The 19,609-nt window shown below is 38.5% G+C and overlaps 1 protein-coding gene across 3 annotated transcripts in view; it reads right to left on the bottom strand.

The window, feature by feature from the left end:
• Positions 1–7,516, bottom strand: part of RGS7 (regulator of G protein signaling 7) — a 279,466-nt gene extending 271,950 nt beyond the window's left edge. For all 3 annotated transcript variants that reach the window (XM_080585130.1, XM_080585131.1, XM_080585141.1), the window contains exon 1: positions 7,497–7,516. In XM_080585130.1, coding sequence (XP_080441256.1) covers positions 7,497–7,499 — 3 coding nt within the window. In that variant the 5' untranslated portion in view covers positions 7,500–7,516. The remainder of the gene's footprint in view (positions 1–7,496) is intronic.
• Between the last annotated feature and the right edge of the window lie 12,093 nt (positions 7,517–19,609).

The raw sequence follows: 19,609 nt of genomic DNA, 5'->3' as shown, positions 1-19,609 counted from the left end.
AAAAAAAAAAGAAAGCTCAGAAGAGTTGGTGGAAAGCAGAGAATGAAACAAAGGACTTGGTCATGGTTAGCAGTGGGTGGTTCTTGCAAGCTATTGAAATGGCTTTGGGGGAAGTGGAAGATGTATTTAAGAAGTTCATGAGGTGAGATTAGGGAAAACTGAGAAATTCTGAAGAGAATAAATTTTTCCTTAGTGTACCATATCTCCTACCCTGTTAATATAATGAGAACTTCTGGAAACTTTCAGCAAGTAGAAAAATGGTAAAATGTTATTTTGTTTTGTCTTTCTCCAAGATACCCCAGGTGGTTTCTCTTAAAAAAAAAAGAGACAAGAAAATAAACTTTTCTCCAACATACCTTTCCAACTGTAAGCTAAGTTTCCACATATCACAATAATAAAAATTGTGGCAGCTATCAAGTCAGTAAATGGCTTTAGCTGATAGCACCACACCATCATAGGCAGCCCACAAGTGCCAAGCTCAGCTACGCATGCTACTACTGAAATTCCCTTCCCTGCTGAACCCTTCCAGCAATGAGCGCTGATGTGACTTAATCTAATTAATTCACCGAGCTGAATGCACTGGAGTAAAAAATTGCTCAGCAGTTTAACAGGTTTCGTTCATCATTTTCCTTCCTTCCCTTGCATTTCATTTTGAAGTTCCCTCTATCATTCATGAATTCCCTGCCTTACATCCACAGATAATCTAATCAAACAGTCTTTCCCCCCCAAGGTCATTTTGTTTTTCTGAAGGTTTAAATCAGCCAGTCAATTTGCTGATTGTGCATCACAAACTAAACCAATCTTTATCCATTTATATCCAAGTACACACAATAAATACATAGTAATTCCCTCACAGAAATAAATGGGGGTTTCATTCTTGTAAAACCCCACATAGCATTCAGGCTGAAATGACAGCTTTTTAAATTAAGTTCTGCATAAACTCAAGGGACTAAAAAAAATAAAAACTACATAAAGCATATAAGCAGGTTTCTATGTCAGCTGAAGATTCCTATTTATAAAACAACATAATACAACCATAAACTAGGGTGGTTTAGTTTTGTTTTTCAAACCATAGCATAAATTCAAGTCCCTCACAGAACTCACCCCATATTACAAAGATTTTCCCTTCAGATTACAAGATTATTAGCAGATATTCAACTTTTATACAATTCCTCAAATATTAAAGGAAACTTCCTTAAAACCCCAAACTGCAGCTCTGAGAACATTCTGTAGCTCAAAACAATTGGCTGGCAAAGAAAGTTATGTTTGTGAAAGCACCTTGGTTGTATTCTCTCTAAAATCATAAGGAAGTTTAGGAAGAGAATTCAAAAAACAATAAACCTACAAGTTCGAAGTAGTCAGCGACAACAGTTTGGATAGTCAAGAAAAGTCTTAGTGAGACTTGTCTCAGCTTCCAATATTTGGGAGTCAATGAATAAAATACACTTCTTTACTTAAGCTTCACCGTAGTATCAAGGCACTTTACAAGAGAGGAAATTCAAGTCACCCTGACTAGAGTTCACAGCCTGAATTAGCCAGGCAGTGAGGTAAAACAAGAGGGAGAAGGAAATTAAAAGATGCAAGACGTAGAAAAACAAATCTAATTTTGTGTACTCTTTCCCAAATGCCAGCATGTCTATCTTTGTGACACTACACAGTACCATTCCCTAGTTCATGTAAAGAACAGCTAAACACAAGATATATACAGTTGGCTTCTGCTACTTCAGTACTAGAAGCAAACAGTGAAGCCTGATACCCCACAGATAAAACATTTAGCGTTAAAAATATATATATCTTTCTCCCTAATATAGTAATGTCCCAAACCTTATGTTTTGCAAGAAAATAGAGACAGAAAGCAGCAGTAAAGTCAACTGGGGTTAACAAAAGCAGCACTTTGGTGCGCCTAGATAGGGAACTAAAATTTTATGCAAGGGAATCTGGCAACCAGCGGGAGATTTTCAGGATATAGTCTTGTTTTGCATTGGGTGAAAGATGTTTAGTCACAGGCCTTTGGTAACGGAAGAGAAAGAGAGATGGAGACAAGTGAATAAAGAGGTCATGATAGTCAAGGCAGGAAGGCAGCACGAATACATCCAGACAGAAAAATGTTTCCCAGTGGGGGAGGACAGTACTACTTATTTAATAAGGAAGCAGACTGAAATCAGACTCCACAATCGCAATGACTCTGTATGCCAAATGAAAATTGTGCAGCTGTCAACAGTGAAGGAAGAAGATGGGCTAGGATGAGAGAAAGGGAGCAAAGAGGACAATTCAGAAAGCAAGGATTAATCCCATTTTCTCTGAAAATTGGTTAGATTATCAGGATAAAATTAAGGAAATGAAAGTAAATCCAAGGATATACAGGGGAAAAAAAACTAAGCAGTATAGAAAGAAGAATGCACTTGGTTCTTTACCTCAACAATGATAAGAGAATGAATGATGAAGAGAAAAGGGTAAGGTTCATGGATTCATAGGAAACCAAAATACTTTGGGGACTGGACAAAAGAGCAAAGGGCACTGCAGGTTACAGAGCAGGTTTTCGTTTTTTTTTTAAAAAAAAAAAAAAAAAGGTCAGCTCTTACTGGGCAAGGACAGACTGTCCTTAAAATTAATTGGTGCGATCTACTTCCTGACTACAAATAAAGAGAAATCAAGGTCTGAGCAAGTTTCAGACAGGGAGAGCATGAGTTTGTACCTAGGAAAAAGTGTAGCTAATAAGGAGCCAGGCTGGCTGCAAAATGAATAATAATAATAATTTGTCTGAGCCACAGTAGTTCTCAGGGATTTCTCTAAAGACACTTGGCACAAAAAGCCACAATAGGTAATGCAAAATGTTTAAGGATGACATTTGGTTAACTTTTATAACCTTTATGTGACAGACAGAGCTGAAATTTAAGGTCATGAACTCATAGCAACGTCCATATTTCTTCCAAACTCTCTCTCTCCTGCACTACATTTACTTGTCTGATAATGCTACATCATGCTAAAGCAGAGGTTACCCAGCTTGCATGTTTGACCTAACAATACTACTTGTTCTACATCCATGACTGTGGTTATGTAATAAACGCAAAAGATTTTTTTTGTCACTATAATGCAGTTACATCCAGCACACATTTGTCACAGAAACTGGCTTCATATTGGCTCAGATTGTTTCAAATAATTTAATAAAGGAAGAATAAACAGAAGTGAAATCTGGCTTTAGCTCATCTAGTTCACCTTAAACCAAAAGCTTGCCTAGTGAAAAAGCTGCATTGCAGAAACTGCCTTTAACATGCAACAGAAGTTCAGAAGTGACTGCTGGTAAGGTCCACAGATTCAGCCACAGCTTTTATCAGCTGAATTCATGTTCCATTTCCAAGTTGTTTGGAGATGACTTCCATGGCCATATTACAATTTCAGACCTCTTAAGTATTTCTCATTCACCTAAAACATCACCAAACTTTGCAAACACATTTTAAGGAAAAACCTTGAAACATAGAACCAACCCTACAATCTAGACTGGTAGCGTCTTGCAAAGCAACTGTCACTTTCAAAGCTGGATTCATCAGTCATGAGACTTACACCTGGGAAGCAAATTGCACATATGGAATTGTAGGTATATGTCCCCGCCTAACCACTTTTTTAGTCAACTAAACATCACTTGAATTTGGTGAAGCATGTTCCAATAGATCACTGCTAACATTATACATGCTTATATCACTTTGCCATTCACAACACAGCTTTCTAATTACTTGTCCTTCCCCACCTTATCTCTGAGTGTACACACAATGTCCCTGTAATTTGTACACCCACACTTGTAGCAATGGAAAATCACCATTCATTAATATGAACAGGAAGAAAATAAAGTCATGAGCTTGGATTATTGATGAGCACTTCAATGGTAGCATGACAATGTTTCAATTCTAAATGTTACCAACTTGTAACACTGTCATCACAGGCTACTAGTGCAGCACCAACAATAGTCCTCTTCCCTCTGGCCTCTCTTCATTTCACTCCCCAACACTTGGGCAATATCACCTGCATAACCTCTCCATGCCAGCAGTTCAGAGGGAAATAAACACAACACTACACAATTCTTGTACACAACAATAATTTTCTGCTTCCAACAGTTTGCAGAAGACTAATGAATTGCCACTCAGTAGTGCAGTCTGTGGGTGCCAAGGAGCAGGTTGCTCTGAAGCAAGGATTCCATGCATCAAAGCATCCAAACTTACAGTTACAAACTTACTGCAGTCTTCATTCTGGGATAAAAATCCTTCAGAAGTCCTACAGCTTCAGGGAATTTATTCCTGAGATAAAGCTGCAGGAGAAGCTTAGTAAAGTAACACAGGGGCCCACCTCACATACTCTTCCTTCCTCCTCAAACCATCACTGTCTCACAGCCCAAATGCAAGAATGCTATCACAGTATTTAGTGATATCAAATATCGGTGGCTTCATCTGCCAGTGTGAGGAAGTGAGGAGTTGTACAATTTCAACATACTGTCTTTTCTGCAATATTCTAAAATCCCTCTTTGCCCACTTGTCTCACCACAATGAAATTAACTTATTTTCATGCAGAAAGCCAAGTAGTGCTAAAGCCTCTCTAAACCAGTCTCACAGAAACTATCTTCAAAAAAAAAATAGCATGATTAGTAAGAGACAAAACATCAGGTATTACCTTAAAAACTTCAGTTAGGCCACTTTAAAGGTGATATCTCTTCCCTCTAAAAATAATATTTTTCAAAAAATTAAACTCTTAAATCCAACACTGATGTCCAAACCTGATAACCCCTACAAATAAAGGAACCTGAGCGTGTGGTAAAGTCCAGCTACTTTCACTTAATGGTGGTAAAGGTTTTTTTTTTGCTGATTTTCTTAGAACAGGATCTATAAAATTACAATTAAACATGCAAAGCAGCAAAAAGGGAGTGGGGAAAAGGAGCTTTCTCAGGCATCAAAAATCTGACATAATGCTTTTTTTCTTTTTTGCATATGTAACTTTTTAAAGTTGTGTCTAAATAAAAGAAACATATCTACATTAGTCATATGCAACCAAGTAACTTTGGTCAGCAAGTGCTTTGTATTTGTAATTACTACCAGTTTTAACCATGCTGCATTAGTATTTCACCTATGTAAATTAAATGATTTTTGAAAAAAAAAAACATCAACTATCTCTCCCATTCATTTGATAGGCAAACAATTTATTGCGTTCACCTTTAGGCATAAACCTTATATGGCTCTTATCTGCATCTATGCCACACAAGGGTTTGGGTGCAGGGTTTTGGCTTGTTCATCTCTTCTGGTTCTGTTTTAAACAAAGGGTTTCACTTTCTGGAATTACCAGACTAAGGAAAAAAACAAAAAATCTCTTCAAGGAAAGCAAAACAGGAAGGAATTCTTTTTCATTTGCCTTGATGTACTGCAACTAAGTTATATGCAGGACAAGCAGATAAACTATAATATCTGCCTGATTTATTTCTCAAATGGATGGGGAAAAGATTGAAAGTAGTCATGCTTATCAGAGAAACACCTCCATTACAGAGCTTGAAGGGCTCTAACTCCAAGTTATGATTCCGGCAGCATGAATCAGTTCTGGGTTGCTGAGAAACTATCCTCTTCTTTTCCTGTGTTGTTTTCCCTCGTTAGGAACACACTGGCTTCAAAAAGCGAGACAGTAACTGACCTGGAAAAACTCATTTCTTGTTTAGTGAATTCAAAGTCCAACCTGCTCAGTGGGGCCTGAATTTCACCCTTCAGCTACAGAGTGTTCCAGTACTGAGACAGTGACAATCTTTTTCTTTCTCTGCTCAGTTTTCTCTCTCATTCCTGCATTTTTTTCTACTTTACATACAAGCATAGTAAGTTAACTGAAACAGAAACATAACAATGAAAGGCGTGCAATAAAACAGCACATCTCTCCAGTAGGCATTTTTCTGTTCAATTTTATTACTATAGCTCATACGTGGAGGAAGGCTGAGACAGAAGCTAAATGGATAAGTAAAGACATTGACTTCCAAGACAATGTGTTTGTTTTTTTCTTTTTTTTCTGGACTTACCCTGGATCACATACCACAAAGAATGCATAGCATGTCAAACCACTGCATTTTCAACAACCTTCACAGGCACTGAAGAAGGAAGCTAGACAAGTAGCCTCCTTCCTTGCCAAGGATGTAATCATGTTCAAAGAAAAATAAATAAATCTTTAAAAGATTTATATCCCCCAGGGCTCAGTACTGGGGCCAGTTCTCTTTAATATCTTTATCGATGATCTGGATGAGGGGATCGAGTGCACCCTCAGTAAGTTTGCAGATGACACCAAGTTAGGTGTGTGTGTTTTTCTGCACGAGGGTAGGAAGGCTCTGCAGGAGGATCTGGATAGGCTGGACCGATGGGCTGAGGCCAACTGCATGAAGTTCAACAAGGCCAAGTGCCGGGTCCTGCACCTGGGGCACAACAACCCCAGGCAGTGCTACAGGCTGGGAGATGAGTGGTTGGAAAGCTGCCTAGCAGAGAAGGACCTGAGAGTGTTGGTGGATAGTCGGCTGAATATGAGCCAGCAGAGTGGTCAGGTGGCCAAGAAGGCCAACAGCATCCTGGCTTGCATAAGAAACAGCGTGGCCAGCAGGGCTAGGGAAGTGATTGTGCCCCTGTACTCGGCTCTGGTGAGGTTGCACCTCGAGTACTGTGTTCAGTTTTGGGCCCCTCGCTACAAGAAGGATATTGAGGGGCTCGAGCGAGTCCAGAGAAGGGTGACGAAGCTGGTGAGAGGTCTGGAGAACAAGTGTTACAAGGAGCAGCTGAGGGAGCTGGGATTGTTCAGCCTGGAGAAAAGGAGGCTCAGGGGCAACCTTGTCGCTCTCTATAGGTACCTTAAAGGAGGCTGTAGCTAGGTGGGGGTTGGTCTATTCTCCCAAGTGCCCGGTGACAGGACGAGGGGGAATGGGCTGAAGTTGCTCCAGGGGAGGTTTAGGTTGGATATTAGGAAAAACTTCTTTACCGAAAGGGTTGTTAGGCATTGGAATGGACTGCCCAGGGAGGTGGTCAAGTCACCATCCCTGGAGGTCTTCAAAAGACATTTAGATGTAGAGCTACGGGATATGGCTTAGTGGAGGACTTGTGTTAGGTCAGAGGTTGGACTAGGTGATCTTGGAGGTCTCTTCCAACCTAAATGATTCTGTGATTCAGAGGCAAGGACATGTGTCTCTTTCACGCTCCTTCATTAGTAAACAAACCAGGATAGATTAAAGCCCCTTTCTTCAAGTCAGTAAGATACCTGCATTTGGTTTCAGTCAAAATTCAGGCCCTAACAGATGAAGTTTCCTCTGGATGGTGTTTCTTCTGTATAGGATAATTTCATTTCCCTTTTGAAGACTTACAAGAATGTAGTAACAAAAGCAAAGGCATAAAACAGTACCTGAGGCATAGGCTGTTTTTGAGCCTGCAACAGACTATAGGTATGATATTATCATTTCAGACAAATGGTCTACGTAACGTGAAGCATTCCAGCATGCTTACCATCTGCCAAAGGCCAGAAAATGTGACCTTCCTTTTAAGTCTGTAAGGAAAAATAAACAACAAAAATTAAGAGAAGGAACTTTTCCTTCACTGGATTTTTATTATTTTGCAACTCCTTCAGGTGTCCACAAGGAGTTATGCCCCCCACTCCCCCCCCCCAAGAAAAAAAAAGACATTGTGGCCATTGTGGCATAGAGGTATAATTTCAGTTCACACCAGAAGACATTCTTCTCACTGAAGTACAGTTAAGGCCCACAAAGTGCCAAAAAAAGTGCCACAAAATAAGGTATTTACAAGTTAGTTGTACCTGTTGGCATTATTTACTTGTCTGGTCTTGCATTCAGGGCTTGATCTGTCTGGGGGGGAACATGTAATGCCATGCAAGGTTGCTTGGTTGTATGACTGACAAAATGACTTTAAAATTTTGAACTGTTTGTATAGAAGCAAACCACAGAAGAGGACGCTATCCCCAAGGGAAACATAGAAACTACCTGTTGCTTCTCAGGTTTAAACTTCTCCCTCAAAAGGTGTAAGCAGCTGTTAAGGTGTAAGAAAAGGTGTAATCAGCAGTTTGAGTGCAATTCTGACGTATACATGAACATTTTCCCCTCCAGTTTCCAACTTGGAGTGCAACATTTTTCATCATGCTCTTAGATCAGGATTCTGATTCTAACAATGGTTCCTAGTGCAAGTTTCCAGAGAAGTGAGAAGCAAACCAGTCCTGTCTGCTTTGAATGAGATGGAGATAGCAAACAAGTGTAAACGAAGAAAATAAACCCATAGGAATGTTTTCAAATAATTGTCATTGTTGAAAAGCTTTAAATTGGTTGAATCCTTGAAAGTTAATTAATGGAAACTCAGGTAGCATCACTGAATTTGAAGTAGCAAGATAGACTTGCATCGTTACAGAGCCTCAGTCACAGTTTAAATTGGCACTGCCTCTAACTTCACAAGAACAAAAGAGAAAAGCATATCTTTCTACCTTGTCAGCTACTGGCAGACTTAGGGGAAAAAAAAAAAAAAAGGAAAGAAAAAAAAAGTTGTTAAAATTAAAAAGTAATGTTTTCTTGGGACATTTCATCAAATATGTAATATTTAGGAGTAGCCAGACTACCAATGAAAGGGAAGATGAAACAGTAGAAAGTATTTGCATGGCCTTAATTTACATGGCAATTGGTAACAACCACAATCTGCAATGATTTAGAAGTGCCTTACACCATTCCCCCTTGAGACAGAAAAATGGGATACCCATATTATTTAAGGGGAGTACAATCCCTCCCAAAATATGACAGTCTGAGGTACACTACTGAGTACTGAAAATCTAGAGAAAGACTAGGCAGCACCAGACTCAACTGAGAAGGGAGGATGAATCTCTCTGGACCTTCATGTAACAGAAAGGAGACTCAGATTTTAGCCCTAAGCAACTCTTTTTAGAGACTGGCTGGGAACTGGTTCTTTTTAACTCAGGGTCCATTTCAGCATCTTCAGCATTTCAGCATCCATTCAGGGTCCATTTCAACATCTTCAAAGCTAAAGAAATGGTTGACTGCTCTGTTGACTGCTCTGTTGAATTGTGTTCCAGGCGGAAAAACTCACGTTCCTGTTAACATAAAGAGCTTAGTATCTTGCTTCGGTCCTAAAGAGGAGTTTTGGATTCAAACGTACCCCCTCCAAGATGAACAGCTACCATTACTTTGTGAGGCTCATATTCTGCATCAGAGATTTGTAGCTTCAAACTTCATAATGTCTCCACTCGATGAAGGGAGCAGGTTGCAGATATATAAAAGGGCAAGACAACTCCCAAAAATACATTACATTGCCACAAAACTACTTTAAGGTATTCCTGCCAGGACAAAAACTCCTTTGCAAACCACCACAGCTTAGACATTAGGGCGAAAAAAGGGTAGAACGCATGGTTTAACATTCTTCTGCACACTTCCAAAGTTAGGAGCCAGTCAAGCTGAGATGACAGCTTGAGATCCCAGCTGTGGCTTAGGATATGCTGGGCACCATCGAACTCAGTCCCCATAAGACGCCTTGCTTAGGAATTAGGTTGTCGGTGGCGAACTGACTTGAAAATTTTCCCCCAAAATATTCCCCGTCTTGTGTGCTAAGTCACACTGCCTTCATCCAGACATTTTCCTGGGGACCAGATTGGTCCCCGTAAGACACCTTGCTTAGGAATTAGGTCGTCAGTGGCAACCTGACTTTTAAAGTTCCTGCAAAATATTCCCTATGTTGTGTGTTAAGTCACACTGCCTTCATCCAGACGCTTTCCTGGGGACAAGATCTGCGGACCAGATCTATGGACTTTAAAAGACATTTAGATACAGAGCTTCCTGATATGGTTTAGTGGAGGACTTGTTAGTATTAGGTCAGAGATTGGACTAGGTGATTTGGAGGTCTCTTCCAACCTAGATGATTCAGTGATTCAGCAACTTCAGGCACAATTGCCATTGACTATGTTGTGCTTTATTCAAATACTGCAGACAATACTCCGTTCTCTATTTGCAGACCACTTAGCTTTTTTTAATTTATATAAAAGCCTTTTTTATTATTATGGGAGAACCCAGACTCCAATCGTATTTGTTTCCTACAGCATTTAGATACTGTTACAGACTCCAAGTACCAGCCATCTCCTCTGAGATGCTACGACTGAGGCTTCAGTTGTCGAAAACAATCTAAATTTGTCATAATTGCATTCTTTTACAGCTCACTGCTATAACCAAGTTCTTGTCTTACTGGGCTGTGGAATTGTGTTTCTATGGGAAACACATGGGTCTATGGGTCTCTCTTACTGTGAGAAAGCATGGCACAGCAGTTTGCATCCATATGGCTAACCTGCCTTCCCTCAGAACAAGGCAGGAATTTCTTCCCTGCTGCTTACATGAAGTGGTCACAAGCCCACGCTATCCACATTAAGGCATTGTCAGAGTGATAATTACCATACATGAAAAACATTCCAGGAAATTCACTGAATGTGAAATCACTGGACAGTGCTGAAACACATCTCCCAGTCCTGCCAAGTTTCCTAACAAAGATATAGTCTTAAGGCCTAAATTGATTATCTTTCCATCCCCCATCCCTATTTCAGCTAGTGCAAAATGAGAGACATAATCACGTCACATGGGGTTGCCTGAAAAAGTGGCCTCTGGTCCTATAAGGAAGGTCTTTTGAAAAAGACTGCTTACTGAACTTTTTCTGAGTTCTCCCTGAGAGACAGTTATACCGTATCTTGTGAAGTATCAATAAAAAAGTAATAAAGTTTAAGATAACAGCTACTTTATTCGTTGTAGTTACTGTGAATATTCTTCTTTACTTAGAATTATTTTCAGACTATCATACCAAAGATGCGTTAAAGATGTGTGAACCCCTCCCACTGCCTTAAAAAAGATGGGGGGAGAAAAAAAGCTAAACTTGAACAGTTTGTGAAAATAACACATCCAGTACTGAAAAATCACAAGGGAAAGGGCTATAAACTTAAAATAATGTGTTTAGCACAGATACTGTATCTCATTGCCAAATTTAGGCAGGTATCCCTCCTACTGATTGTATGGCAAGCGCTGTCATGGTGAGAAGGCCTTGGCTCTCAAAGCATACATGCTCGATGTCTTGTAAAATTAGTTCTTGTTTGTTCTTGCTGCAGGAATTATTTGTCCCAAGCTACAATTTCTCTTTTCCATGAATTCACAGTTCTGTTTTGGTTAAAATCTAATGTGCTGGTAAACCTCCTGACTTTTACAGCATGCTAAGGACAAAATTCATTTGCCAAAGTAAAACATGCAAAAATAAGCATAATTATGTGCATGCTTGAGAAAGCATACAACAAGGCTATAAAGGTGACATCACCAGTTAACGGTGGCTAACATTTCTCTTAAATATTGTTGAAGTAGCTTAAAACTCTTGGGCTAAATTTATTTCCATTGAAAGTGCTGTTTCTAAGCTGAATTTTGCTGAAGTCTTCACCAAGATGGTGAAGCGTGTCACAATCGAGCCTTTCCCTACTTTCATTGTTTTGGACAGTTATAAGTCAAGTTGGAGGTCAGATATTCTACATTTTGAACCACTGTCTTTTTGGGAGAAGGAAACTGCACTTCATATGAAGATACTACAAGAGATGAAGGGGAACAGATTTGTATGAAGAGCAAAGGAAGACTTTCCTCCTGGAAAGGCCAACTCAGACATGGGGGAGTTTTAAGTGGGAAGCAATACTAAAACCCTCTGCTCTTAACAAAAGGACATGAACTGAGAATAAAAGGCAGTAGACACTGGAACATGGAAAGAAGCTAGAAGGAGAGTGAGAGCTGGTGCGTAGGCAGAGAAACAGATTGCACATGGATCTGAAGGAGGACATATACCTATTTCGGCTGCTGAGTAATTCTGGAGTCCCTTGTCCACAAAGGTACCTTTCTCAGCTGTACAATCAATTTAAGCAGATAGAAAAAATATGACAAGTCTAAGAACAAGACAGACAGAAGGGTGACTTTCAACATTCCTGAATTGTCTGAGATAAAAAACAATGTCTTCAGCCAGTTACAGACTCCTACAAGCCCTTCCAGAGTACTTTGGTGGAGGATGGTATCTCACATTTCCCATCTCACAAGCTGGAAAGGATGAGAGACAGAAAAAAATGAATAAGGGAATAAAACAAAGCAAAGTAGCTGAGGAAGAAGAAATAACTTCTTCATAGAATTGACAAAAATTGTACCACAAACACCCATGCCCCTCCACTGCACTCACCCCTCCCCGAAATACGTTAATTAAGAAAGCTAGCATCCTTCTAGTTTTGAATTTCAACATTTCCATAAAGACGTTGAAACCTGGCATAAATGGGTGCAGACAAGATGACATGGAGAATAGAGAAAGCAATAAACATGCTTGAACTAAATGGGAGCAAAATACTTCCACAGATGGACAGAAACCGTAAAGTCAGGTAAGTTTAATTGAAGGTACCGGCAGAATTAGTTTTGCATACGAAGTCAATGAAATAGATTTGGAAAACAATTTTTAAAAATCTCTTCTCCAATTTAGATATTCAGCTCACGTAAAATTTCTCTACCGTATAGTGTTCAAATGAAGAGACATTTGGTTCAAGTCCCCAAAAAAATGTATCCACCCCCAACTGCCACAAAAAAAAAAAATCAGTGAAAGCTGTTCCAAAGGTACAGCTAAGTTTCTATGTGAATTTCCAAAAAAAAAAAAAAAAAAGAATTGGAGCCTGGATACTTAGTTTCTACTCCAGTCTGAAGAAATTGTGTGTAGACATCTTTAAAAAGCCCATGTAAACCCTCCCTTAATTCTGAAACACTTAAATATTTACAAATTCATCCTCCTCATTATTTTTGGATTTGTTGTTTGGCTTGGTTGTGGGGGTATTTTGCCCCCCCCCCCCCCTTTTTTTTTTGGGGTGGGGGGGGTGGGGGGAGGAGGAGGGAAGAAGGTTATTGCTTCAAGCAAGGACAAATATTGAAAAAAAATTGATTTCAGCTGCTGAGACAGTCACTTAGCATTATAAGTGTCTGCAATGTTAATATTCATGATTACAGGTCAGCATTTCTTCATCTCATACACATTAGCATCCAAGATCCACAAAAAAACTAAACATTCCAATTTAATCACAGCTAATTTTGGTCAACTGAGTGAAGAGAGGGAAGCTGCCTTCTAAGAAACTTTCCATCATGAGGCAGGAAAGAAAGCTAATAGTAAAATACAGGCAAAAGCTACCTTCCCTCTCTGAACAGGAAAAGCTGTTCTATTATATACCACAATATATCATTGAAGTAAAAATTAAAATAAAGTCTCAAAAAAGTCTTAGAGGTACTCACACACACAGTCAAAACACATCAGACAGACTTTGCTATTCAAAAATTTTGGCTGGGACCTAATATCAAATGATGTACTGGTTAAGGATTACTTGTACCTTCTCTACATATATTCAGAACTAGCCACAAAATTAAATTAATTTTAAATAAGAAAAAAAAGTGGGTTGGGGGATGGAAGAGAAAACATTGGGTATTCAATGAAGGATAGCAGACTAAGCTAGAAATGCATACCAACATTTTTTCCTTCCTAAGTAAAACACCTAAAACACAAGGCTTTTAGGAAGTTAAACTTTGGAACAGAATCTAACAGCACGCTAAGCTTGTGTTAAGATCTTTTTCTCTTTAGACTCAGTTTTTATAAAGGGGTAAATTTAGTTCATACTATTACTTCATAAGCTGAACACTGTCAGTTCAGGAATGGTTCTGTAAAAGACAAGAAGCAATTGCTACATCCTTCCTCCTACTACACCTGCATATAATTCTTTACATGCCTCTACCATTCTACATGAGATTTGACACAGAAATTAGAGTTGCCTTTTCTATTATTATTATTTCATTATTGTCTTTCAGCTAAGATTACAGATCACAGCTAAGATCTATTTTATAAAGTGGCATTCCTGATTTCAGTGAGATTTGTTACTAAAAATATCCACGCTACCTATAAATACATTTTAAATGCAGTAAGAAAGAGAGGTGATAGGTACTGCGATCTTACATGTTAGTGGAACAGAATTATCAATACCGTGTCCTGCAAGATACAAGGAAGGGATTTCTGTCACCTACCTTTTTCCCTCTGTCACATTTTGGTGGACTTATCTGTTCCAGCTACCTGGAGGTTCCAACCTGTTTCCGTTAATTAAAGAGGGAACCTAGAGAGATGGAGCTTAACAGCTTGGGCTAGATGTCAAACTTTTAGAAAGCTAACATTACATAAGATGAACATAGGCCACTTTCTTTCATTTCTATACTTTATAAATATTTCTAGGCCATTCCTACAGCAAGAGTATGCTGAAAGCAAGTCACTTCTCAAATCTTTATAAGGTCATCTGGTACAGTTCTGCACTATTGACTTAAGCATCGTTAGAGACTGTCCACACACCCAAAACCTTGATACACTTTGTTATCTTCTTCTAAAAAGAAAACAAAAATATTACTGTGCTGAACCATACTGTGTTGATGAACCAAAAGAAAAGTTTTTTGTTTTTTTTTTTTTAAGCATTTCTTCACCTATATAGATTTAAACTTTTAGAGGTATTCTGCAAAGGTGGAAAGAATGAAGGCTTAAAATTTTCAAACAAAGTTTAGTAGTCCATGAAACTCAACATTTCATAAAATTGTTACAAATTAACCTCTAAAAGCTAGTAATTCTAGCCCATAAGACATTACAGTTAACATTTTCCCCTACCACCACCCTGTATTTCCCTCTTTATTGCTATTAATCTTTAACTCAGTATCACCTTCAAAAAGACTCATCCAGGCCTTTTGGAAACAATCTTCAAAAACATTCAAATCAAACTGATTCTCACATGGAATTGTTAATGCTCTCCCAAAGTCTTTTTATGCTAAATTTAGAGAAATAGGAAAGACTTCTAACATTACTGAAGAGTAGTTTCTGAATTTTCTTTTCATTCCTTTCCTTTGAACAAATTTAACCCAGCAACTGTCTGCCAAATTTAATTGGATTTCCTTCGACTTAATATGCCTCTGCATTTAAGCAAAAAGCACTATGGAAAAAACTGAGTAATTCATGTCATAATTGTTCATTGGACTTCCAGAGATTTACAGTAACATCATCACCACGTATGCTGATATGTAATCAAAGATAGGTTATGACGTACACAGAGCAGCTTAAAAAAAATCAATGCAATCAGAAACTGTTGGGTAGATTGATAATCAACATTTTGCCTCACATAATTGCTCACATTTGACTTCTGTAAATTCATCCTTCTTTCCCTTCACCAACCTACATTTACTTTTAGAGCATTTACCTTTAGAAAATAAAGAACTCTTCAGAGCCAGCTTACTGGGTGTGCTTTCATTGTACAACAGAGGATTGTGCTCCCCCATACAAGTAACTATCTCAAAGTAAACATCTCACACAAATGTACTGATTGTATTTTACAGAATCATGGAATGATTTCTGTTGGAAAGTACCTTAAAGATCACCTGGTTCCAACCTCCCTGACAGGGGCAGAGACACCTCCCACCAGACCAGATTGCCCAATGCCCCATCCAACCTGGCCTTGAATGCTTACAGGGACAGGGCATCCACAACCTCTTCTCTGGGAAACCTAATCCAGTGCCTTACCACTCTCAGAGTAAAGAATTTCTTCCTTGTATCGAATCTAAATCTACCTTGTTTCATTTTAAAGCCGTTATTCCTTGTCCTATCACTACAATCCCTGGATTTCTTCATCCCCATCCCTGGAGGTGTTCAAGGCCAAGCTGGATGGGCCTTTGGGCAACCTGGTCTGGTGGGAGGTGTTCTTGCCCATGGCAAAGGGGATTGGAATTTGATGGTCCTTAAGGTCCCTTCCAACCCAAACCATTCTAGGATTCTAGGATATCTAGAAAAATCAGAAGTGGACAAGAATGCTCTAGTGAGGAAAACTATCACAACCCACTTTAAATAAATTAAGCCCAAATACAGTAATGTTAAAAAAAATAAATAAATTTGAAGAAACAGAACACATTTCAGTTCAAAACTTGGATATAAAAACAATTTATATGAAATTGCTTATTCTGTCATCTTCTCCCTTGCTTTTTGTTAATCCCAAGACAGCACCCTGAAGACCAAGTGAGAACACACGTATAGACCTGCTCCTAGGACTATTACAGATGCTACTGCAAGCATGTTCCTACTTGCATATACAGTGCAATGTTTTTTCTCAAGCCACCTGACAAATCCACACAGTGTCCAATCCTCTTGGTATCAACCACTATTACAAGCATGAAACATAACCCTGCAAAATACTAAGCTTCACAACCACCTGCAGGTATCTCTTTTCAGCACCTCTCTTTCCTACCCACCTCTCTCTCCAGAGCAGTGAGATCTATAATGAGGACAGATATCCCAGGCCCACAAAAAACAGTAAGGGAGTGAACCTGTTCTTAGCAGGGTACAATAACAGTGCTTAAAACGCTCAAGCTTCATGCTTATCCACCTGTACCATGACTCCCATTCTGATAGCAGTATCTGTTATTTTTCAAATATCTCCACGGAAGTCAAAACCTCGGTGACAGAGTATTGCTCAACCCACAGAGAGGGCTGCCATGATTCCAACATTAATAAAAGGTTTGTTTTGAAGAATATCTAGGGAAACTTGCTATGCTCCCCTCAGCTTTAAAGGCCAACAAAAACCTGTCAATTTTGATCACTCTAGTGATAGAAATTTCTTTTAGCTTTTGTTTCACCAGGTCATGTTTGTAAGGACCTAAAGTTGGAGAAACAGAATGTGTTAATATTTGCCTTACAAATTAAATCCGAAAACCTAGATTAGAATTACCTATTAGAAATTTCACTAGTTTATATGATATCTGATTTAGTCTTCTTTTTTTAAAAGCATTCTCACAGAAATGCACGATGCTATTGTGATTCCCACATGCAAAGCCATAACTATGGCAATTCTGTGAAGTATAAGGAGAAACAGATGAAATGGTTTGGACTTAGGCTTAAAGATTACTTCCTGTCATGCATTTGTGAAGCTCTTAAGAATTCTCCAAGGGGTCAGGTAGAAAGGCTGATTTATTTCCATTAGAAAACACACAAGAACTTGATCTTTTTGCCTTCATAGGACATCAAAGGATATATGTGGAACTTAAATCTCAACATGGTATCTCTTTTCACTTGAGGTACTCTCACTTCATAGAAGACTGAAGTTTCAAATTCAGAGGAACATCAAAGGGGATACTGAATAAATGAATCTTTCTGGTGTTGGTCGTGCTAAGGGAAGATTGCAGCCATATTCCCTGGACAAGTGCTGCTCAGTTTTTTTCTGGACAATTCTATGGACAACCTGGCTCTCAGAAAGGAAAATTGTCTTTATATATCAATTGTAAAGCAGCCAGCAACTCAACAAAAGCAAAATAAAACCAGAAACAATGTTCTGGATTTTTCTAGCTATTTCATATAAAGAACTGTTGCATCTTTTAAAGATACTGACAAATATTTTAGCAGGAATTAAAACCTGACATAGCAGTCCTCCTGAAGAAGTCCACAGAGTCACCGATGCAGTTTAATTTTAACTGCTTCTATTTTATGCTAGATAAAAAATGACTACAAAGTGATTTATATGGAAGTAGAAAAGTGTTTCTTCTGATTCTCAGAAAATACATTTTTCTGAGTTTATTCCAGAAAGTCCTTTGCAGCTAAGCATCTAAAAGGAAGATCCAAGGCAAATAATTTATGTATTTTGTAGAAGTATGGCACACAGTTCAACACAATGACAATTTTGCACCATTCCTGTCTAGGCTGTTCAGGGAACTCTGAAGATTTCTATCATCCTAAAATAGCATAGCTCCTTGGTATCAACTGCTGACTTGGTTTCTTGTTTGTTTGTGGTTTTTTTTTTGTTGTTTGTTTGTTTTTTAGGTGTTTTTTTTGTTTGTTTTGTTTTGTTTTTTTTTTTTTTACAGAAATAATTACCTTACAGTTTGTACAAAGTAGTCTAAATAAGGAAACCTACTTTAGTTTTCATTGAATCAATATTTCAACCTAAGGTACACCTTGTCTGGGGGATATTTTTGTGCTGTATTTTTAGTACAATCGTCTCTTTGAAAGATTCATGAAATAAATATCAGATATAGTTGTCCTCTTTCTCTCAAAAGGCAGTCTTTCCTAATCTCTTACTATACACAAACAAGGCAGGATCCGCTCTCACACAGGATAATCATTGGTTGAATATCTGCTTACACACATGCAAAGTTTACGTCAGTAGACTCAAATTCTGGCAACAACCTGTCAAAATCAGTTATGTGGCAGTCAGCAAAGACAAATATTGAAATTCAACAATAATCAGAATGAAGAAAGCTAAACAGTACTGAAACAAGTGACATGTCTGTTGCTAGTTACATCATAGACTGCAGACATAGAACACAACATATGAATTGTTTGACAACTATGAACACAGCTTGCCTGAATTCACCACTATGGTTTTACTTTCCTACATTAGGATTTTTACCACCAAAACACCAAGCGTTCATAACAATGGAGTCTGCCTTTACCTTTTGATCCAGGTGTCACCTGCCTAAGGGCCAGACAGCGTCCTCAAGCGTGCATGTGAGGGAGTGCACACTCTACCAAATGGGGGAAAACTGACAGACTGATGTCAGATGTCACTTAGGATCAACAAACTCTGAAGACTGAGTTAAGAGAGTAATACATGTACATAAGTTTACAAATAATGTCATCCTATATAACAAGGAGGTGAAAGAGGTAGAGACAGAACTGTAACTGCCAAAGACAGCACCAAAGAAGATATTTAACCATATAAACTCTGCTACCATGTAATTATACTCTGTAGAAGTATTGCCTTCTGAGTCCATAATATGCCAAGAGGTACTGCTCAGACAGAAAGTGTTCATAAGCAACTAATCCACCCAAATAACTGTCAGAGAGCATCTGAGTCAAGCACAGCTATGTATTCAGGAGATGGAAAATACTATTTAGTCACCAAAAAAAGTGAATTTCCACATACAACTATGGAAGGATACACCCTCTACATCTAAGTCTCTATGACAAGTCTCTAGCTTATAGTTGCATAGTACCAAGTACAACAGCACCTTAGCCACTATGCACAACAGAACAGGATACCACAAAAGGAATTCATACTCAGGGACATCTACATGACTAGCTTAAAAAAAATAAAATAAAAATACATGTGCATATTTTCCTATAAAAAGCATTTAAAACCTTTTTGGAAAATTGAGGATTATTTACCCAAAAGTATTTAGAAGGTTATGCCATCCCTAGAAAAGAGATGGGAAAAAGTGTTTAGTAACAGTAGCAGTAATACACTGCTTAATTTCAGAAGATATTTAACAAGTTATTTAATCACCTGCAAAACATTCATGCCATAAGACAGGGAAGCCCTTTCTTATTCAAGGCCAAAAGTACTGCAGGTAGCTAAAAGAACACTTCATTCCCTTACCAGAGAGAGTATCTGAAGTTTCATGCATCAGAGAACACTTGTTTTTTGTAAATCTTTTGGACGTGGAATTCCAAGTAATGTTAATCTACATATTTTCCTCATGCACTGTATTCCCAGCTGGCACTACCAACCATTATCCAGA

Source organism: Anser brachyrhynchus (genome assembly GCF_964034855.1).
Source record: "Anser brachyrhynchus genome assembly, chromosome: 3".
In the NCBI taxonomy this organism is placed as follows: domain Eukaryota; kingdom Metazoa; phylum Chordata; class Aves; order Anseriformes; family Anatidae; genus Anser; species Anser brachyrhynchus.
Note: the sequence above shows the minus strand (reverse complement) of the source record. Positions and strands in the feature narration are given on the sequence as shown.